This window comes from Prionailurus viverrinus, chromosome D2 (assembly GCF_022837055.1).
Source record: "Prionailurus viverrinus isolate Anna chromosome D2, UM_Priviv_1.0, whole genome shotgun sequence".
Taxonomy (NCBI): Eukaryota; Metazoa; Chordata; class Mammalia; order Carnivora; family Felidae; genus Prionailurus; species Prionailurus viverrinus.
Window position 1 is genome coordinate 56,635,088 of NC_062571.1, and position 23,541 is coordinate 56,658,628.

General features: G+C 36.0%; 1 protein-coding gene across 5 annotated transcripts in view; it reads left to right on the plus strand.

Moving 5' to 3' along the window:
* LCOR (ligand dependent nuclear receptor corepressor) overlaps positions 1-23,541 on the plus strand; it is a 138,590-nt gene that overhangs the window by 67,059 nt on the left and 47,990 nt on the right. For all 5 annotated transcript variants that reach the window (XM_047824942.1, XM_047824940.1, XM_047824941.1 and 2 more), the window contains exons 3-4: positions 901-966; positions 1,335-1,414. Coding sequence is in view for 2 of the 5 variants with exons in the window: in XM_047824939.1 (XP_047680895.1) it covers positions 901-966; positions 1,335-1,414 (146 nt within the window). In the remaining 3 variants the exon portion in view is untranslated. The remainder of the gene's footprint in view (positions 1-900; positions 967-1,334; positions 1,415-23,541) is intronic.

Consider the following 23,541-nt stretch of genomic DNA (forward strand, 5'->3'; position numbering starts at 1 on the left):
TTTAAATAATGTGGAAGGTGATAATATTTTAAACATTTATATACAGATATATTTGGATTTCTTCTTTCTTTTTTTTGTATGTATAACTAGTGAGTTCTACCTTCATAAAGGAACCAGCAAGTAGTTATTGTGGCAATGTGAAAAAGTTACAAAGATCTTTTTCTTTTAAAATATTATGATTTTTTTCTTTAGTAATAAAGGTATTCTCAGTGAGAATTTTCCTTCTTCAGAAAACTGTGGACTTGAGGGGTGCCTGGGTGGCTCAGTCAGTTGAGCGTTGCACTTTCGCTGAGGTCATGATCTCCTGGTTCGTGAGTTTGAGCCCCACATCGGGCTCACTGCTGTCAGTGTGGAGCCCACTTTGGATCCTGTCTCCCTCTCTCTCTGCTCCTCCCCTCCTTGTGCTCTTTCAAAAAGATAAACAAAACATTAAAAAACTGTTAGCTTGAAAAATCTATTATCTCAGTTCATATTCAGAAACAGGCTATTTAGATTAATCCAGAATGTTGTGGAAATTTTGAAACGATTTGACTCTTCCGTTGGGAAAGGTGCCTTTTAAAATGGATTTTGAGCATTTATGTAAGGAGCTATTTGGGATTTTGTACAATGATAGGACAACCCGTGAGTTTCCATTCTTTCATTGGTTATTTCTAGTGTTGTCTGTTTTGTGTTGTTCTCGAATGTGCTGTGAATTTGTATTGAATGTTAATCATGGACAAAAATGCAAATGTTCCTTTTAGGTTTGTCATTGACACTCTTTCCGCAGCGTCCCTTCTGTAATACTCTGGGGATCCTTGAGAACTGGAGGAACACACCATCTTTTTTTCAGCAGCAGATTAATATTACCTTACTATAGGGAGTGTTACTGTAATAATGGATTTTTTTTTTTCATCCTTACAGGGTTTGAAAGTATTCTTGAAGGGCTGTTTGGACCTGCATTATTAAAAGATCTCAGTTTATATAAAGGTATTCAAAATCTTTTTTTTTTCCTTCTTCTTTCCTCTTTGGTATATTTCAAATTCTTCCTGGTGACATATCTGATACTTTTGTGATTTAAACCCCAGTCTCTTTCTCCTTTTTACTCAATTTTATGTGAGTTAAAGCTGTATCCCTATAAACATTTTTGTGTTTAGTTGATAATGCAAATATATGTATTAATAAGATACATTAATTAGTGAACAGTTATTAAGAATATTAAGACAAGTAAGGAACCTGTCCAGTGCTTAGGATTTTTTGTTGTTTGTTGTTAAAATAAATAATATTTTTGAAATTCTCATTTGTTTGAAAAATTCACTTTTGTAACTGTTAATTTGGTATTCCAACTCTTTTTGCAGACAGTGAACCTGAAAGCATTTCTGATTGGACTTTTGATGAAAACTGTCTATTCTGTTGCTTAAGAAGAGATAAAGTAAAGGTAACGAAAAAACTTGTGTAACTTATCTAGTGTGGTATTTTATAGTTTTTATTTTTTCAAAATTTGATTATTTGTTGGGGGATTTGTAGGAAGAGGAAGGCATGATTCCATATTTATTTATAAAAGATTTGATAGTAACTGAGTTTTGCAATTTAGACTGTTTCTAGTCTGTTGATTAGCCTATTGAGAAATCTGTATCCCAACATGCATTGCTTTATTTATATAGTTCACTAAGCAGAATAATTAACTAGATCTCAAACTGTTGAGTGTATTTTAAATATGAAATGTATGGTAATTGAAGCAATGGGAGTCATTTGTACAAAAAGAACAGTAGCATGGATCTGGATCAAGTAGTTACTAATTCATGTAGATTTATGATAAACTGTGGTTTATGCTTTAGTATAAGATGTTTCTTCATTGTATTGGAGCATGAATGCTGTTTATATTCAGTTGTAGAAGTTGGCTGTATTCCTTTTTTATTGCTTTGTATTAAACATAAACGGAGTTTTGGTTTAGAAACATCATTTCAAATGTTGGAAACATTTATTAATAATAGTTTGCTATCTTATGTTTCTTTTCATGGTACTTTTGTTTTCTGTTTTAAAGCTTTGGAAGCATTTTGAATTCCTTCCTCCCCCCTATATACTTCTAACTAGATCATTGACCAGGTTCTATAAGTTCTTCCTTCATAGGAAGGAATTGCATTCTTTTTCTTTCCACAGTCCTTACCGTGGTTCAGACCATTAGCATTATTTCTAAACTACTGAAATAACATGATTGGTCGCTTTTAGTTTTCTTCAGTCTTTTAAACACTGCTACCAGTGTAAACTCCTCCCCCCTAACCTTCACGCCTTAAATTGTGTGGAAACGTTATCTCATACTCAGTCTCCAGTGACTTTCTCATTGTATTCTGGATTTATTAGCCTAATGATCTGTGCCTCAGTACGCTCCACGGTTAGTTCACTTCTCTTTCTAATGCTGCCCCCCAATTGTCTTTTAAACAGTTTTCTTGCAGCTTAAACTGGTGCAATCATTTGTTTTTTGTTTTTTGGTTTTTTTTGTCCAGTCATTTGTATTAAATAACATGCTTTTACTATTTGGACTACAGCACTACATATACCCATTGTTCTCTATCGCTTGATATTCCCCTGCCCTTAACTCTTAGCTTAAGCTTCTATCCCGCTATCTATTACTGGTATACCTCTGCTCTTATTGCTGTTTCTAAACTTCACACTGTTGTAGTAAATGTTATCTATACCAGTTATTTGTCAGTTAATATTCTGCCTTATTTTGTTCCTATTTTTCTGTGTTTGCATCTTGTGTTCTTAACTGTGTTGTCAACCTCTGAACACTGTGAACCATGTTGTATACTTCTTTGTTACCTCTGCTTGTAACCACTGTACCATTATTTATCATTGTTGCAAGTTGCTTTCAAATCTGAAAGCCAATTTAAGAGCCTTTTAATGTTCTTTTCTGGCATCTTTTCTTGTTTACTACATGAAAAGTTGTTCCTGGGACTATCCAGGATGGTCTGTTCCCATTGAGTGAATGTGGAGAGTGTTTTGAAATTTAATGTGGTTTGAGAAAGACCAGAAAATTAAGCAACTGCTAGTGAGGTTGAAATTGGTCATTTTGAATTGTGTGTGTATGCACGCATGTGCATGCATGTTGTGACTGTTGAGCAAGTCATTTAGTAAGCATTTTGGTGGAATAGAAGGAGCAACTGTTAATTATCTTTTTTAAGGTAGGATGAGGAGGAAAGCCCTTCTATGGTCAGTAATTGAGTACAGTATATTCTTGTAATATGATTGAGTTTTCCATTGCTATATGTGGGTAAAATACTGTATGAATATTTTTAGAAGACAGAACTAGCAAGACCTGGAACTATGTAGCATTTAAAACAGCTGCTCTTACCGTTTTAGTTCCTCAATTTCTAGTTGCTTTTCTAACTAGAAAGAGTATTTCCGTTTGACAACCTAGCTAGTTCTGGGAAAGCTGGTATTCTCCATTAGAAACTTCACTACTTATCTTTGACATTTAATTTTTTCAGAGACAGCCATAACAACTATAGTGGAAAATAGGAAAAAAGAGAGCTTAGAAAATGTAAATTGCCAAGTATAGATCTCTAATTGTGTTAGATTTAAAGTGATTGAACTGAAACTCTTTGCAGGCACTTGGAGCATCTCATATGAGAATTACTACAATGTGTAGATAAATTTATCCACTGGGTTGAAGTTTACACTTTTTAAGGCTGGCTTTAAGATTTCAAAGAGAAGGAAATATCTAGAGTATGGTAATAGCCAATGGGTGGCAGCATAGAGCATGATAATGGAATCTTGAGTTTGGAGTTGGCATGATGAGATCGCCAAACAATATTTGGAAAAGCTGTTAGAACTATTGGTCTGATAGTTGGGAAAGAAATGACGCTTATGCATATTTTTCCATTTTGGATTTTCAGTGGGTATTGAAGCTGTTAAAATGGTTAAAGTAAATACATTATTTATGTTTATTTTTTTTAAATACATAGGTAAAAAATACAAAGTAGGCTCTTTGGAAAATAGAACAGGAATTCACCTAGAAATTAGTAAAACAACTGTTGATCTACCCTTCAAGACCCTATAGTGGTTAGAAAATATAATTTTTAAGAGATAGGAAAATACATTTTTTTAACATCTGCTATGTGTACTATGTACCATTTGCTTATATTTGTTCCCATTTAAATCCTCACAGCAATCCTGTAAAGTTGGTTAAAGGCATCCCAGTTTTACAAATAAAGGAATTAGAACGGTCACAGAGACTAGTTACAGGATAAGTCAAATGGCTGGAATTTGATCCCATGGTTTTTTAATTACATGCATTTTAATAACATAAGTAGGAACAGGAACATGGAAACTGGGGAGCAGGAATTAAAGTAGAACTTGGAATTACTCACTTTGAAAGACAGAAGAGAATAAGTGTGTAGATGGTCATGAGTATATTTGAAATAGCCAGTCTCAGCTGTGCCTAAGAATCTGTTAGTGAGTGCCTGCCTCACTGGCTGACTGGCTTCTTTCTTTTGTGTTTGTTGGGCACATAGTGGGCACTCTGTAAAATATTTACTAAATGAGGAATTAAGAAATCCTAGGAGGCTTAATAAACTTGGAGAATTATATTAATAGCTAACTTTTGAGTGCTTACTTGTGACAAGCATATGCACACAGTTGTCTGTGTTTGTGCTTACGTGTGACAAGCATATGCACACAGTTGTCTGTGTTTATATACTCATGAAGCTTTTCTACTTCTTTTTAGCTTTAAAAAAAATAATTTTAGACTTATAAAACAATTGCAAAAGCAATAAAAGAGTCACTGTTATACCCTTTACCCAGACTCTCCATATGTTAACATCTTCTAATACAATTACACAAATCAGGAAATATTGATACAATACTATTTAATCTAATTTCACAGCTCACCAGTGGTCCCGGCAATGCCATTTTTTGGGTCCAGGGTCCAATACTTTGTATTTAGTTGTCATGTATTCTTAGTCTCTTTTAGTCTGGAATAGTATTTTTTGCTTTGCCTTTCATAAATTTTGAAGAATACTGATAAATTGGTTTGTAGAATGTTCCCTCAATTTAGGTATGTCTGATGATTCCTCATGATTGAATCTAGGTTATGCATTTTTGGCAAGAATTCCACAGAATGATGTTGTGTCATCCTTAGTACACCCTATCAGGAAGCACATGGTGATGTCTTACTTTGGATCAGTTAGTTAAGCAGATGTCTGCCAGTTTTCTCTATTGTAAGGTTTCTATTTTTTCCCTTTTTGTATTTAATTTTTTATTTTTTTTAATGTTTATTTTTGAGACAGAGAGAGACAGAGTGCAAGTGGGGGAGGGGCAGAGAGAGGGAGACACAGAATCCGATACAGGTTCCAGGCTCTGAGCTGTCAGCACAGAGCCCGACGCGGGGCTTGAACCCACGGACCGCGAGATCATGACCTGAGCCGAAGTCAGATGTTCAACCGACTGAGCCACCCAGGCGCCCCTCCTTTTTGTATTTAATAGATACCTTGTTGAGAGGTACTTTAAGATTTTTGTGAATATCTTTTTCTCATCATACTAGTTTCTTGTCATACACTAATTTTAGCATCCATTGATGAAAGTTGCTTGAAAAATTACTACCTAGTGCTTACCAAATAATGATTTTCTATTTCTGTTATTTCTTCTGCTTTTGTTAGTTGGAATTCTGCTCTAAGGAAGAGCTTTCTTTTCTCCTCTATTTATGTATTTATTTGTTTACCTGTCAATATGGAGTCATGGATTATTATTTTATTCTATGGATTATAATTCGTTACAATTATTCTTTAATTTTGTATTGCAAATTGTCCTAGATTTGGCCATGGAGAGCACTTTCAAGTTGGCCTATCTTTTTTGACTTTTTTTTTTTTTTTTTTTTAATAGCACTTCTTTTCTTTTTGGCACCAAGAAGCATACCCGACTTATCTTTGCTTTCTCTGTCTCAGCTCTGGATTTCTCCAAGGAACCTTAGTTTCTTTTATTTGGAGAATTGTATGAGAAGGAAAGCAAGGTCTGTCTGGGCACTAGGTGTCTTCGTCGGAACTGGGGTGTCATTACTTCTAGGTCTTCTCAGTTGTCTCAGTTAGGAAATATGTATGTTTACTTAAATATATGTACATATACATTTGTATTTCTTTATGAAAACCCATTTTGTGAGGCTTTTATTATGTTGATAGTATGAAGAGTTGATTCAGTAGTAGTGAGAAGGTATTGGAGAGATAGGAAGAATAGAAAATTGCTTCCAGTATTTATTGTCCCTAAAAATGGACTAATTCTAAGCGATAAATTTATGGTATCGCAGTGCTGTGTTTGGCTGAGATAGAGTAGAGATAGCTGTTGTAGAGTAAGGAGCATGGATGTTTCACTAACTAGGGATGATGGGAGATAGGATGATATACCAAAATATAAACTAGTTGTTATCTTAAGTTTGTTGTAAGACTGTTAGTAAGTTTAGTATTTGAGTAGCATTTTAGGAAGGTGTTTTAAGAAGATGAGACTTGGAAGAATACATAGGCAGATATGAGAGAGGCATGTTCTAGGTGGAGCCAGAGCACTTAATTTTGGATATACTCACAAGGTTGGAGGCAAATCATACAGATATCCTTCATTGCCCAGCTAGCTAAAGAATCACGTAATTAGATTCTTTTCATGTTTATCATTAGTCTATCATGTTGTGTTCAGTATGAACATTCATAATTTGTTCTGTTTCATGAGTATATGTTAATTAAAAGTTTAGATACATCCTTTTAACATTTTAATCTTTATTGCTACTTTAGCACTTTGAAAGTTTATAGTAAGAGCAGATGGTGAATCTAGTTATTATTTTCTCGTCGTATTCCACAACATGTATTTATGTCCAGTGTGTTAGCTTGGGTGTATTCTTGATTCTTGGGTGTTAGCTTATCGATAGGAATGTCATCTTGTCTCAGGGTACCACAAATCAGTAAGTATTCATAGTACCTATTGTATAAAAGGACCTGTGGAAGAAAAATATATTAATATATTATACATCTATTAGGGGTGAGAAAGAAAAACAAATATGAAAAGCTTAAAGGTTATTTATGAGAATTCAATAGATGCACAGCAGACTTAATTGGATACCACAAGTCAGTACATGATTAATTAATTACTCCATTAACTGTACAAATCTAGATTGTGAGACTTAACCTTGTACTTCCAGAGTCCTTTTATATAGATTATTTTCAAAGATTAAGGAAAACCACTTGACTCCGTGAAATCAGTGCTCAATCCAGGATCCCATTAAATATCGAAGTGGTTTTTTTTGAACTCCCAATCTGTGGATTTTTCCCTTGAACAAACAGGCCTCAGTAAACTATTAATTGGTGGTTAACCAGTTGTGTTAAATTTTATGTGGTCAGAGTTAACAGATTTATCATTTGGTTTATTAAATGTCTAGATCTGTGGTAGGCCAGAGAGTCTCCCAAAGAAGTAAAAGACTGATCCCTCCTTATGGGCTGGCTGTTGGTGACATCATGGGTGGCTAAAGCAATTAAAGGAGATTTAAATTAGGGAGAGTTAAATCATCCATCGGACATGCCCAGAACCAAAGCTCTGATGTAGGTAGGAAACATTAAGAGTAAAACCCCCTCCTTCATTCTCCTGTATAATATTCAAAAAGATAGCGGATAGTACAAGAAAATGTAAGTACTGTAGTACTTGAGAGATGAAGTAGATGCACTGGAGTTGCTTAATCAAGGAGATAGAACTCATCCTGAACCTTACAGAGCTCTGTGTTTTAGAATGATTGGTTTGGTAGTCATTTTTAGGTTGTAATACAGAGGAATTTATAGTGAGAACATTATAGAAGGCTCTTCTAATCCAGAAAATTAGCCTGAATTAGGATTGTAGGTATAAAGATGAATAAGGAAGGGATGTATGTAAGGAATCTAGAATAAAGTGTTAAAACTTAGTGATTATGTGAGTATATAAATAAAGGAGAGGGAAATATTACTGCTGTTAGGTTTTCCAAGCCAGGATGACTTAGCTGGTGGATTAACAGAAGTTGAGAATTGAGAAGAGGAAAGGTGTGGTGATCAGTTTTTACGGTGAGGATAATGAGGTTATTAGCTGAAAGCAGTTTGTGGTGAAAGTGAGCATTTAATTGGAAGTGTCTAATAGAGCTGTGGAAATCGAGTTGAAATAAGACATCTGAGCTGAATACTATTGATAGGATTTCTGAATGTATATGGTGATTGGAATACGTGTAGGTGAATCTTTGGTGAGGGGTAAAACATTTCTTCTTCCCCTATTCTGTATTAGATTTCTGTCCGTTTTGCAGTTGTTTGCGTTTAGCTGCAGATGGTGCCTTTCATAGTGCTTTTTTTGGTATTCTGCTAAAATGTACATTAATATAACATTTAATGTCTTAACCACTTTTAAGTATATAGTTCAGTAGTGTTAAGTATATTCACAGTATTTTGCAACCAATCCCCAGAACACTTTTTATCTTACATAATTGCAACTACATCCATTAAGTAACTCCCCATTTCCCTTCCCCAGCCCCTGGCAATCACTATTCTACTTTTTGTCCTATGAGTTTGACTATTGTGGGTACCTTGTATAAGTGGAATCATGCAGTATTTGTCATTCTGTGACTGGCTTATTTATTTTACCTAGTATAACATCTCAAGGCTTTGCTATGTTGAAGCATATATCATAAAGGTAGAATAATATTCTGTTGTATGTATGTACCACATTATGTTTATCTAACCATCCAACAATAGACATTTGGGTTTGTTCACCAACAATAGATGTTTGGGTTGCTTCCACCTTTTGTAAATAACGCCACTGTGAACATTGGCGTACAAATACTTCTTCAAGACCATGCTTTCAATTATTTTGGGTGTATACCCAGAAATGGAATTGCTGGATCATGTGGTAGTTCTATTTTTAATTTTTGAGGGACCACCAAACTCTTTTCACATTGGCTGCACCATCTTACATTCTTAACCAACAGTGCATAAAAATTCTAATTTATCCACCATTCTAGCCAACATTTGTTATTTTCTGTTTGTTTTTTTGTTTTTATAGTAGCCATTCTGATGGGTGTGAAGTGGTATCTCATTGTAGTTTTGATTTGTATTCCCTTATGATTAGTGATTGTTCATGTGTTTGTTGGCCATTTGTACATGCTCTTTGGAGAAATGTCTATCAAGTCTTTTTGCCCATTTTTAAATCGAATTGGTTTTTGTTGTTGTTGAGTTGTAGGAGTTCTTTCTAAATATTAAGCCCTTATCAGATAATGATTTGCAAGTATTTTCTCCCAGTTTGTAGGTTATCTTTTTACTCTCTTGACTGTGTCCTTTTATGCATAGAAGATTTTTTTTTTTTTAATTTAAAGTTTATTTTGAGAGAGTGTAAGCAGGGGATGGACAGAAGAAAGGGAGAAAGAATCCCAAGCAGGCTCCACACTAACAGTGCGTAGCTCGATGGCAGGGCTCGAAGTCATGGAACTGTGAGTTCATGACCTGAGCCAAGATCAAGAGTCAGATGTTTAACCAACTGAACCACCCAGACGTCCCAATGCATGGAAGCTTTTAAAATTTTGATGTCCAGTTTATCTATTTTTACCTTTGTTACCTGTTCTTTGGGTGTCATATTTAAAAAAATCATTACCAAATCTGGTGTTATGAAACTTATCCTGCTATAAGGATTTATTCTAAGGGTTTTATAGTTTTAAATCTTTGATCCATTTTGAGTTGATTTTTGTGTGTGGTATAAGGTATGGATCCAGCTTCATGCTTTTTTGCATGTGGATATTCATTTTACCCAATACCATTTGTTGAATAGAGTGTCTCTTCTCCCAGTAAGTGGTTTTGACACTTCTTGTCAAAAATCATTTGATCACAGGGGGGCATCTGGGTGGCTCTGTCACTTTAAGCATCTGACTCTTGATTTTGGCTCAGGTCATGATCTCCTGGTTTGTGGGATTGAGCCCCACATTGGGCTCTGAGCTGACAGAGGGGGGCCTGCTTGGAATTCTCTCTCTCTGTCCCTCCCCTGCTTGTGCTGTATCTCTCTCAAAATAAACTTAAAATAATCATTTGATCGTATATGTGAGGGTTTATTTCTGAGCTCTCCCTCCTGTTCCATTCTATGTGCCTGTCTTTATGCCAGTACCTATTGCTTTGATTACTGTAGCTTCATAGTATGTTTTGAAATTAGGAAGTGTGATACCTCCAACTTTCTTCTTTTTCAAGATTGTTTTGGCTATTTGGGGTCCTTTGAGTTGCCATATGAATTTTAGGATGGATTTTTGTATTTCTGCAAAAAATGCCATTGGGATTTTGATAAGGGTTATGTTTTAAATCTGTAGATAGTTTGGGTAGTATTGACATCTTAACAATTAAGTCTGCCTTTTTTTTCTTTCAAAAAATTTTGTCAGTTTCTTATTTCTAAAGTTAAAATTAATAGCTGTATATTTTACTTTTATATTATTTCAAAAACACCAGCTACTGTGGTTGAAATAAAGGTACTGTGAATAATTAAAAGGAGGTTTTAGCCACAGATGCTCTTTTCAGGAAATTTATAGTCTAGTGGAGGAGGTAAGAAACACACACACACACACACACACACACACACACACACACACAATTATAATACAGGTTATAAAACTAGTACTGTCAGAGTAGTATAGATAAAGTGCTATAAAAGTTTAGAAAAAGGCAAGATTACCCTTAGCTAGGCTTTTACAATACCACTGCCTCAAATATGCAGTTGGATATCCCTTCTATTTATAATGGTCTTGGGCATCTGGAGACATCCACAGTCATTATGGAGAACAGATCGAAATTCAGGAAGTTTTCGGATTGAGATTGGGTTGTGGATAAGAATGGGGATAGTATAAACTTAATTTCTAGCCAGTGGAAGCATATAGGAAACCCATGCTCTTGACTGTGGAGGTGACTTGCATTTGTCTTGTAGTATTTTTAATAACTGTACATGTATAATGGAGAAAAAGCTGTAACTGCAAATGCTGATAGTAGATGCCGGTGAATTAAGCAGAGCAGTAATAGTCATTTGCCACTTACATTTTAGGCTTAATTTGCATGAAAAGTAGTAACAGATGTACTGATAAGAGTCACTCATGGTAGTTTTGTTGTATATTTTGAATACCATATTTAACTCCTGGTGTGTATTCAAGCTTTGAACTTTGTTTTTTTCTATTCTTTTTTTTAAAAAAAAATTTTTTTCAACATTTTTTATTTATTTTTGGGACAGAGAGAGACAGAGCATGAACGGGGGAGGGGCAGAGAGAGAGGGAGACACAGAATCGGAAACAGGCTCCAGGCTCCGAGCCATCAGCCCAGAGCCTGACGCGGGGCTCGAACTCCCGGACCGCGAGATCGTGACCTGGCTGATGTAGGACGCTTAACCGACTGCGCCACCCAGGCGCCCCTGTTTTTTTCTATTCTTTAGCTTGATGGTTTGCTTAACAAAATTGACATATGGTAAAAATTGCATTAAGCACAATTTTTATTTTGTTAATGTAAAAAGCAATAATTTACATGAAGTAAGGTTTCTTTTTAGATAACTGACCTTAAAGAGTATGAGCATTTAAAGTGGTGGAGCCATTTTCCTTAAGACTTGCTGGCATTTAAAATAATAAGATGTAGGAGAGTGGCATTTAAATCAATGAGTTGCATCTTGTCAGCTCTTTTTAGTTCATTGCTTGAAATGTCACTAAGCCATGGGTAGCAGACATGGATGTAGATACAGGCCCATGATCTACCGGGGTAGGCTTGCTAACATAATTATTACAAAACTTGCATGCATGCACATGCTTCTAATTCCTAGGTTTTCTATACCATATTGTATGAATTTTTTAAAAATCACTTAAATTTGGAGAACACATGTACGTACAGATGAGGAATGGTCTTGAATTTAGATAGGGATGGCCCTAAAATGTTACCCCCTCAGTTTTGTATCACACTCCTGAAGTCTAAGCCATCTTAACCTTTCCCAAGTGAAATTTGTCATTATTTCTTCCATTTCCTTTCCTGAAGTGTTCTCTCTCATAAAATCAGCAACTTATATAAGTGTCCTTCCCCATTCTTACCCTCCAAAACACCAAAACTCGTAAGGTGACAAATAGTAGAGTTACAAAAGAGACTTTAAGGAATCTTAATCTTTGTCTTTTGTTTAAAGTTTAATTTTATTAACTATTGCCCTAAGAACGAACTTCCAAGCTGACATGCTTTTGTTGCTTTATTTATTCAATAACATCCTTGCTATTTCAGGGACCAGTGGAACTACTTTTGTTACAGTTCTTGGAGAAATTTAATAATTCTATCAGGGGTCAGCAAACTGTGCCCTATCTCCAAATCCACCCACAGCCTGTTTCTGTAAAGCCTACAGGCTGAAGAGTTGGTTTTTGGGGGGGTGGGGGGTGGGAACAGGGAAAGGGGGAGAGGGGGAGATGCAGCAAAGACTATATATATCCTTTAGAGCCAAAAGTATTTACTCTCTGGCCCTTGGTAGAAAATGTCTTACTCTCTTTTGAGTATCTTCATCAGTTTCTTGAGTTACTAAGAGAAGCCTGAAAGTTGTTAATTGCCCTATCTTGTTATTTCTGTTTGCTTTTCTTCTGTGTATCAGAACAACTCATAACACAGGCACATACAGCTTAATGGCAAGACAGGTGGGGTTGTGAAGGAGAGGATGAGAGAGAGAGACAAGGGAGATCTGGCATATTTGTGGGAGAAAAGTATGGCTTAACATTTGTCCACCCTGCCTTTTTACTTTGAAATAGTTTCACATTTATAGAAAGGTTGTAAGTGGTATAAAAACTTTTATATACCCTTCACCTAGATAACCAGTTGTTAACATTTTGCCACATTTGCCTTACTATTCTCATTCATTCTGTCTGAGATATTACATATAACATACACAGATTTTCCTGAACCATATCAGAATGAGTTATAGACATCATACCCCTCATATATCTCTATTCCTAAATATTTCCTTGTGTATTTCCCTATTTCCTAAGAATTAGGGTGTTCAGTTACTATACTACACAGTACAGTTACCAAAAATCAGGAAAGTTAACTTCAATGGGATATTTAACCTGTGAATCTCATTTAGATTTTACCAGTTGTCCCAGTGACCCCCCCCCCAACCCCCTCCTTTAGTTCAAAATTTAGGATCACTCATCAAATTTTATTTTCTACTCTGTAGTCTCCTTTAATCTTGAATGGTTCCTCAAACTTTTATTTATTTTTAATGACACTGACATTTTGGAAGAGTACAGATCATTTGTTTAGTAGAATGTTTTTCAATTTAGGTTTTCTAATGTTTCTTCATGATTAAATTCAGGCCATGATCTTTTAGCAGGAATATTAAATAAGTCGTGTTCTATCCTTACAGTAGAATGATCACATTGTGAAGCACATGATGTTAGTTTAGTGGTGATTTTTATTTTGATCCCTTGACAAGGTTGATGTTCACTAGGTTTTTCCACTGAAATGGTATGTACTTCTTTCCCTCTTGTAATTAATAATTTTTTTTAATCTTTTTTTTTTTTTTTAAACATTTATTTATTTTTGAGACAGAGAGAGACAGAGCATGAACCGGGGGAGGGGCAGAGAGAGAGGGAGACACAGAATCAGAAGCAGGCTCCAGGCTCTGAGCCATCAGCCCAGAGCCCGACATGGGGCTCGAACTCACGGACCGCGAGATTGTGACCTGAGCTGAAGTTGGACGCTTAACCGACTGAGCCACCCAGGCGCCCCATTGTAACTAATAATTTTTGAAGAGATACTTTTGAGACTACATAGATACCTCTTTTTTACTAAACCTTCATCCACTTTAATTTTGGTGTTGATGGTAATTTCTTGCTGGAATCGTTTTTCTGATGGCTTGAAATGGTGATTTTTCTAATTATTATTCCTCTGTATTTTTTCATTTGGCTTTATACTGTGAAGAAGAGTTTTCCTATTCCCTCTGTCATTTTGAAATCAAGATTCTTACTCTGTTCAAATATGTTATCCAGTATCCCAGATTCAGTTAATGGGAGCCCTTTCAAACCACCTAGTATATCCTTTTGACATGTCCCCATCATTTTTGAGCACTTTAATACTTTCTGATACAACAAGATATTCTGGGTTCATCATGTCTTTTCCCTGCTGCAATACTGAATTCCATTTTTCTAAGGGGATATGATTCCTTGGATGATACACGTATCCCCCTTTTTGGCCAGTCTGCATACAACTTGATTAACAAAGACCAGCTTTTGCACAATGATCAACCTCCTTATCTTGATTTGGATCTAAAGATAGAACAAAAATAGTGAAATGCCAACAATTCATGGTGACTATTTAGTTGTATCTATTCAAAATACAATGCAGAACGTAGAGAGCAAGTGAAAGATACTAAAAGTATGCTTGCTTGAGAGAAGAACATTCATATGAGGTTTTGAAAATAAGTGTCATGTTTCTTTGTGACTCTGAAAATGTAAGTAAGAATCATTGTTTGATTTCCAAATGGTTAGTTCAACAAGAGCCAAAATTCAGTGATCCGTTCAGTATCTAGTATCTTAAATACCCTGAACCTATGTTTTAATGATTTTTTAATGAGGCAATATTTGTATATAATTTACCATTTAAGAGTTTAGATTAGTAGATTTTGGTAAATGTATACAGTTGTGTAACTACCAGCATAGTCAAGGTTCAGGACAGTTCTCACCCTAAATTGCTTTCTCATGTCCCTTTGTAGTCAGTCCATTTCTTGGACACCCAATTAAGGCAGTCACTATTAGTTTTACCTTTTCTAGAGTTTTATATAATAGGGTGAAATACTGTGTAGTCTTTCATATTTGACTTCTTCCATTTAACATAATTTTTTGGTATTCTTATTTTTGTATATACTCTTGGTCCTTTTTATTGCTGAGTAGGTCCCCATATCAGTTCACTTTCTTTTGGACTTTTAAATTTTTTCCAGATGTTGGCTAATATATTAGACTTACATATAAGTCTTTGGGCATATATTTTCTTTTTTTAAAGATTAGTTTATTTTTTTAAATGTTTGTTTATTTTTTGAGAGAGAGACAGAGCATGAGTGGGGGGAAGGAACCACAGATTCCAAAGCAGTCTCCAGGCTCTGAAATGTCAGGTCAACACAGAGCCTGACACAGGACTTGAACTCACGAACTGCGAGATCAGTGACCTGAGCCGAAGTCGGACTCTTAACCTACTGAGCCACCCAGTTGCCCCATTGGGCATATATTTTCATCTCTCTGGAATAAATACCTAGAATTGAAATTACTGGGTGGTAGTATCATTGTATATTTAACCTTATACTATTTTATGGTTCACCAAATTGACTTAACCATTTTCTGATTCCATCAGCAACGTATAGGAATTCCAGTGTTTCCCATTTTGCCAACATTTGATATTGTCAGTCTTTTTTAACTTTAAACATTCTGGTGGGTCTATAGTGGTATCTCACTGTGATTTTATTGTTCATTTCCTTGTTGATTAGTGATGTTGAACATCTTTATACATCTTATGTGAAATATTTGTTTGAATCTTTTCTCCATTTTTAAAACTTACTAAGTGGTAATAGTTCTTTATACATTCTGTATAAAACCTTTTGCCAGTTTTTTCTTTTAAAATTCATGTATTTTATGTTCTGTTCAAGAAATCCTTGCTCAATCCAGTGTCAGACACACACAAAACTCTCATGTTTTCTTTTAGAAGCTTGCTAGTGTTGACTCTTGTGTTTTGGTACCTGATCTGTTCCTAGTTAATTTTTCTACATGGTGTTATTGAAGTGTTGAGGTTTACTATATTGCATAAGGTAATCCAGTTGTTCTAACACCATTTGTTGAGAAGACCTTCTTAACCCCTATTGAATTCTTAGGCATCTTTGTTGCATCAGTTGACAGTATGCCTGTGGGTATATTTCTGGACTCTTATTTGCCATTGAACTATATGTCTGTCTTTACACCCATGCCACAGTGTCTTGATCAGTGTATCTTTATATCTGAAAATCAAGTAGTACTAGTTCTCCAACTTGGTTTTTCTTTTTCAAACTTGTTCTGCTAAACCTGGTCCTTGGCCTTTCTGTATAAATTTTAAAAGCAATGTATTGATTTTTCAAAAAGCCTGTAGGCATTTTGATTAGGATTGCACTGAATCTGTAGATCAGTTAGCATATTAGCTACATATTAGCAACACTGAGTCTTTCAGTTTATGATCATGGTTTATATCCTCTTTACATCTTAAATTTCCCCCAGAAGTGTTTTGTAGTATCATTTCTCTTAAGTCTATGGAATTTCCTTAAACATTTCTAGTAGTACAGAGAAATAGCAACCCTTAAGTTGTAGGAAAAAGTATGAACTTCTTATTTGAAAACGTCTTTTGGATGTTTTATTGCCATTCCCAAAAAGGTAGCAAAGGATGATAAAATGAGTGTATTGTATGGATTATGAAGGTAGAGGTAACCAAACTTAATAAAGAACTTGAGGTCTTTTTCTATTAAAGATCCCAACATATTCAGTATTAAGTCTCCTTTCCTGCTTTGGGTGATGGATCATCAGACCACACAGTGTTGGTGGCTTCTGCAGCTTTGTTTTCCTTTACCTATCCTTATCACCTTCACAGTCCCCTTAAAAGGATATTGGGAAATTGACACAAAGTTGTGAAGCTGCCAGAGAACCTAGCAATTGAAGATACACAACCTACACTTTCCCCAAACACTGTGTACAGAATTAACTTTTACACACACACACACACACTTTTCTGCTTTTATGCCAGCACTAGCAGTTAGAAAATTAAGGAAACCTCCTTCTCATATGGACAGTAAAAATGTAAAATAATAAATATTGTGGGAACTACATGAATAAACAACAGAATTTTAATTGAGCTCCATTATAGCTCACTTGGGTAAATGTAAAGCAGCTCCTAAAAGAAAAGACTGAATATTTTTAAGGGTGTTACTACTTCCTGAAATACTTTCTAAGTATATTGCTATTCAGATCTAAACCACCTTGTCAAAACAAAACAAAAACCACCTTGTCTTCTTTGGGGAGCTGGTATTGGTGGTGAGAAGAATTGACTAAGCTATTTTAAATATAATCTGAAAAAATAAAGCTAAAATGGCCAGGACATTTTAGAAAACATAACAAGTAGGGATTTGCCTTCCCAAATACTAAGATTTATTATAAATACATAATAAGTTTTAAAGTATGATACTGATCTTTTCAGTTCTTAAGAAGAGAACTTTTTTTAAATGTTTATTTATTTTGAGAGTGGGGGGAGCAGAGGGAAAGAGAGAATCTCAAGAAGGCTCCATGCTCAGCATAGAGCCCCACATGGGGCTTGATCCCATGACCCAGGAGTCGTGACCTGAGCTGAGATCAAGAGTCAGATGTTCAACTGACTGAGCCACCCAGGCGCCCCAAGAAGAGAGCTTTTTAAAAAAATGTTTATTTTTGAGAGAGAGAATATTTCAACCTGGCTCCACAGTGGGGCTCAGTCTCATGAATTGTAAGATCATGACCTGAACAGAAATCAAGAGTCCATCACTTAACAGACTGAGCCACCCAGGTGCCCCTTGAAGAGAACTTTTAAAAAACATGACTGCTTCCTACCTGAGAGCTACAGAATCAAAAGCTTTGGCAGTATGTTCTAGATATATATGCTTTTAAGAAGCTTACAGTAGAAAAAATAAAAAAGAAGAAACTCACAGTAGATTTGATATGACAGAATCACCTGTGGCTATGAACAAATCCATGTAGGAGGACCAATTCTTGAATTCTGAAGGAAGCAAGTTCTGAGGAGATGCAGACTCCAGTGCGTATCTCCAACTTTATTCCTCTTCTGTTTTGGGCCAACAACTTGTTCTTTAATGAATAGGGGTAATAACTGTAAGGAAGAACAGTGGCTTTTTATTTACAGGAGAGTATGTCATATCATTTTTTTGGGGGGGGCATACCATACATAATGACTTCTTTTAAATTTCAGATGTTGGGGAGGGGGTCGGGGGTGGGGTGATATGAATTTGTTGTTTCTGGATCTCCTATCTGTTAGGTTAATTTTATTAGCTCTGTACCATTTGAATGTTTTTATTCTTGTTGGTTCATTTAGTTTTAGCATATAGTATGTACAGTAAGGGAGGATGGCCTGTATTTTGTTTATACATCATTGCTGTAAATTTTTAACTTGGTGACCAGATGCACTTGATAAAAGCATATGATTTGGTATTATATTTTTCATCTCTGTTTATTATTCTGGATAAAAACAAGCAAAATAACCATTTAACTGGTGAAATTATTTTAAAGCAATCATTTAAGCTGGAAATAATTCTCTTAAGGGCATATAGCAAATGGAGAATGATTTGTTCAAACAAAGGTACTAAATCTCAGTAAGAACAGGACTCTGGCATTTGACCCATGACCCACTCCCACCCTCTCCCTGCGCTCAGCTTGAAGGAAGCTCTAACTCTTGTCTGAGCAGGGGAAACAGACTGTGGGCATCACTCATACCTTCTAGCTTCTCGTGGCGGATGCTGTCTTCCAGGCAGCTGAGGTCAAAAAGCCTTCCTTCTCTCAGCCTTTTCTCAGAGTGGAAGTGTGCTCCAGTCTCAGCAGATTGAGCACACTGAGGTTTAGGTCAGGTCTCATTCATAAGGCAGAAGTTCTGTGCCAGGAGAGGCAAGTGATCCACCACCCCCTGTCATAAAGCACAGATGTCACTCTGAGAGAAGTGGGTTATTGTCCTAACCTCCAGTTCCTGTGCAGCGGCACAGTGGTTCTTCCAAAGGGAAAGGCAGGCCTTGAGAACGGAGAATTCTGTAGCTCTCTCAGGGAGACTGACTTTTGGAACAGAGCTTACAAAAAGTTGTTGAAAATGATGGAGATCTTTGTGGTGAACAGTTAAGAGGAGGCTGGTAGCTCCATGATACTAGTAGCAACAAGTGAAATGGCAGACCAGTCAGAAGCTTTATGGAGAGAACCAGATAAAAAGAACAGCCCTCCTGGGGTTCGAGTTAGCCTCAAAGACTGGCAAGGCAACACCCTGCCCTTACAAAGAGGCCCCACTTTCATTGGATCAGACACTGGTGCAATTTATGCCCCAGGATGTGGCAACAACACACCAATGAAACAAACTAGTTGAGGCTAACGCCTGGGTGTGTGATACTGCTACAGGCTGATCAGCGAGCACTGTGTAAAGGGAAGGCCTGAGAAAGAAACTGCCAGAGAGTCTGACTAAACCCACAGTCATTCCCAGTAGACAGGGAGACTGCATGCTCAAGACCGCATCCCCTGAGAAGAGTGATAACAGAGGCTGCACACTGGGGGGAAATAGACTTCAATGAACCTAGAGATCAGGAGGGTCATTTTTTATGATAAAAGGGTCAATGTATTAGGAAGATCTATAACAACATATGTTGTTACATATGTAACAACAGAACTCCAAAACACATGAAGCAAAATGTGACAGAAGTGAAGGGAGAAATAGTTCAAAAACAAGAGTTGACTACATTAATACTCCACTTTCAATAATGGATAGAACATCTAGACAGAAGATCAACAGAGAGGAGAGATTTGAACAACACTCTGAAGCAACTAGACCTAACAGATGTGTATAAGGAACACTCCACCCAAAAAGAACAAAATAGTGGTTTTTTCCAAGTATACGTGGAACATTTTCCAGGAAAGACTTTCTGCTAGGCCATAAAAAAAATCAAAGGATTCCAATCATACACAATATGTTTTCCCACTACAAAGGAATGATATTAGTAGAAATTAGTTACAGAGGATATATGAGGAACTCACACATATGTGGAAATTAAATAATGCATTTCTAAATAATCAGAAGAAGGAATCACAAGGGAAATTAGCAAATAGTTTGAGATGAATGAAAGCCAAAGCATACCAAAACTTATGAGACATAGCCAACAGCACTTAGATGGCAATTTAAAGCTGCAGCTGCCTGTATTTTAAAAGATCTTAGTTCAGTGCCCTGTCTTCCTTAAAAGACCAGGAGAAGAAGAGCATACTAAACCTAAAGCAGGCAGAAGGAAATAATAATGATTAGAGCAGAAATAAATGAAATAGTATAGAAAAATAGAGAAATAAACAAAATCAAAGGTTCGTTCTTTGAAAAGATACAACAAAATTGATAAATGTTGTATCTAGGACTGCTCAAGAGAAAAAGACTCAAATTACTAAATCACAAATCAGATAGGGGAAATTACTATTGACCTTATGGAGATAAAAAGGATTTAAGGGAAATACTGTGAATCATATATAAATCAGCAGACTAGATAGTTTAAATGAAACAAGCAAATGCCTAGAATAAGACACAAACTACTGAAACTGACATAAGGAGAAATAGAAAATCTGAACAGACCCGTGTAGCAGGTTGAATTATGTGCCCCCCACTCAAAAAAAAAAAAAAAAAAAAAAAAAGATGAAGTTCTAATCCCTGGTACTTATAAATGTGACATTATTTGGGAAATATGGTCTTTGCGGATTAATAAATTAAGATGAGGTTATACTGGATTAGAGTAGGTCTTCAATGCAGCACCTGGTGTCTTTATAAGGGAGATTTGGAGACCAAGACACGCACACGGAAGGCCACGTAAAGTTAGAAGAAGAAATTGGAGTTAATGCTGTCACAAGTCAAGAAATGTTGGATTGCTGGAAATCACCAGAAGCTAGGAAAAAGCAGGGAAGGATTCGCTCATAGAGGCCTTCAGAAGGAGCATGGCTTTGTTGACACCTTGATTGCAGATTTCTAGATTCCAGAGTTGTGAGAGAATAAATTTCTGCTGTTTTAAGCCACTCAGTTTGTGGTAATACGTTACAATAGCCCTGGGAAACTAATGCAACCTAGAACAAGTGAAGAGATTGAATTGGTAATTTTAAAATTTCCATCAAAGAAAAGCCTGTGGCCAGACACCTTCATTGGTGATTTCTGCCAGATATTTTTAAAAGAACTAATACCAGTTCTACACAAATTTATCTAAAGTATAGAAGACGACTTCCTCGCTTTGTGAGACTAGTATTTGAATACCAAAACCAGACAGATCACAAGAAAACTGTAGAGCAGAATCACTTAGGAATACCAATAACAACAGTAAAATTCTCCACGAAATATTAGCAAACCAAATCAAGGAACATATGAAAACTGTTATACTCTCTTACCAGGTGAGATTTTTCTCAGGAATGCAAGGTTGGTTTACACCACAAAATCAATTAATGTAATATAGTGCATTAATGGGAATCAGTGATAAAAACCACGTGATCATCACAATGGATGTCCCTGCAAAAAGTGACCAAATCCAACACCTTTTTGTGATAAAAACACCCAAGAAACTAGGACAAGAAGAGAAATTCCTCAGCCTGATCTACAAAAATACACAGCTGTGGTAAAAACTGGACATTTCCCCCCTAAAATTAGGGACAAGACAGAGTTGTCCATTCTCAATACTTCTATGCACTGTTCTACCAGAAGCCCTAGCCTTGGCAATTAGGCAATAAAAGCAGGGGTGCCTGGCTGGCCCAGTTGGTTAAGCATCCAACTCTTAGTGTCACCTCAGGTCATGATCCCAGGGTCATGGGATTGAACTTCATGTTGGCCTCTGCCCTGAGCATGAAGCCTGCTTAAGATATTCTCTCTTTCTCTCTCTCTCTCTCTCTTTTTCTCTCTGTCTGTCTCTCTCTCTCTCTGTCTTCCTCTCCATCCCCCACTCTCCCCCTCTCCCTCCCTCTGTCCCTCTCCCCTGCTTGTATGCGCGCACGCTCTCTCTCTCTGTCTAAAAAAAGAAAAGAAACCAGAGTTACCCAGATTGCAAAAGAAGTAGTAAAAGTATTTGTAGATGACATGATGTTGTATATGGAAAATTTTAAGGAATCAACAGAACACAATATATTAGAGTTAATAAGTTCAACAAGGTTGTAGAATACAACATTTTTAAAAAAATTGATTGTACTTCTATACAATAGCAATGAATAGTCTGAACGTGAAAATTAAGAAAACAGTTCCATTTACTATAGCATCAAAAGGAATAGAATACTTAGGAATAAAGTTAACACAAGTTTAAGACTTGTACACTGTAAATTAAAATTGTTGAAATAAATTAAAGAAGATCGAAATAAATAGAAAGGTATGATCTCATGTTTGTGGATTGGAACACTTAATATTATGAAGATGGCATTACTCCCCCAAATAACCTGCAGATTCACTGCATAACCTACCAAGATTTCTGGTGACTTCTTTGCAGAGATTGGCAAACTGATCTTAAAATTCATGTAAAAATTTACAGGATGCCTGAGTAGCCAAAACAATCTTAGAAGAGAGGATTTACACTTCCTAATAGCAGAACTTACTACAAAACTACCATGATCAACATAGTGTGTTTCTGGCCTACAGATGGATATGTAGATCAGTGGAACAGAGTTGAGCATCCAGAAGTAAAATTTATGGCCAGTGATTTTTGACAAAGGAAGTTGGACCCCTTCCTTTTACCATACACAAAAGTTTATTTGAAACGGGTCATATACCTAAAAGTAAGTTCTAAAACTATAAAACATTTAGAAGAAAACATAAGAGTAAATCTTAATGATCTTGGGCTAGCCACTAGTTTTTTAGATATAATACCAAAGCACAAATGTCAAAAAATAAATTGGAATTCATTAAAATTAAGAACTTTGTACTGTTAACAGTAGTAGGTAGCATCAGTGAAGTGATGATAAAGCTCATTGATGGGAGAAAATATTTGCAAATCTTAAATCTGATAATGGAATTGTATCCAGAATATATCAGGAATTCTTACAACTCAAACAGTAAAAAAAGTGAGCCCAATTAAAAACTGGGCAAAGCATAAGAATGTACATTTCTCCAAAGAAGGTATTGAAATGGCCAGTTAGATGTTCAACATTATTAATCATTAGGGAAATCTAATCAGAACCATTAGGCACCATTTCTTGTGTACTGGAATGGATGTAATAAAAATGATAGCAAGTGTTCATGAGAATGTGGAGAAGTCAGAACCCTCACTGCTGTTGGGAATATTAAATGGTACACCTGCTTTGGAAGATGGTTTAGTGTACTTTTTCAGAATGGTAAATATAATTAGCATATGATCTACAAATTCCACTCCTAAATACGTATCCAAGAAAAATGAAAATACACAAAAACTTGTACACAAACACTAAAGACTGCATTATTTGTATCATAGCAGCCAAAAAGAAATCCAAATGGTCATTATCAACTGATCAATGGGTAAAATGTGCTACATCAGTACAATGGAATGTTATTTGGCAATAAAAAGGAACAAAGTACCGGTATCTGCTACGATGGGGTGAACCTTGAAAACTTTATTCTAGGAGGAAGAAACCACACACACACACACACACACACACACCATGAATATTGCACGATTCCATTTATGTGAAATATCCAGAATAAGCAAGTCTGTAGAGAGAGGCAGAAAATAATACAGTGGTTGCCTAATGTTGGGGCAAGTGGGAGAATGGGAAGTGAGTGACTGTTAATGACTTGGGGTACAAAAATATTCTGAAGTTTATCATGGTGATGG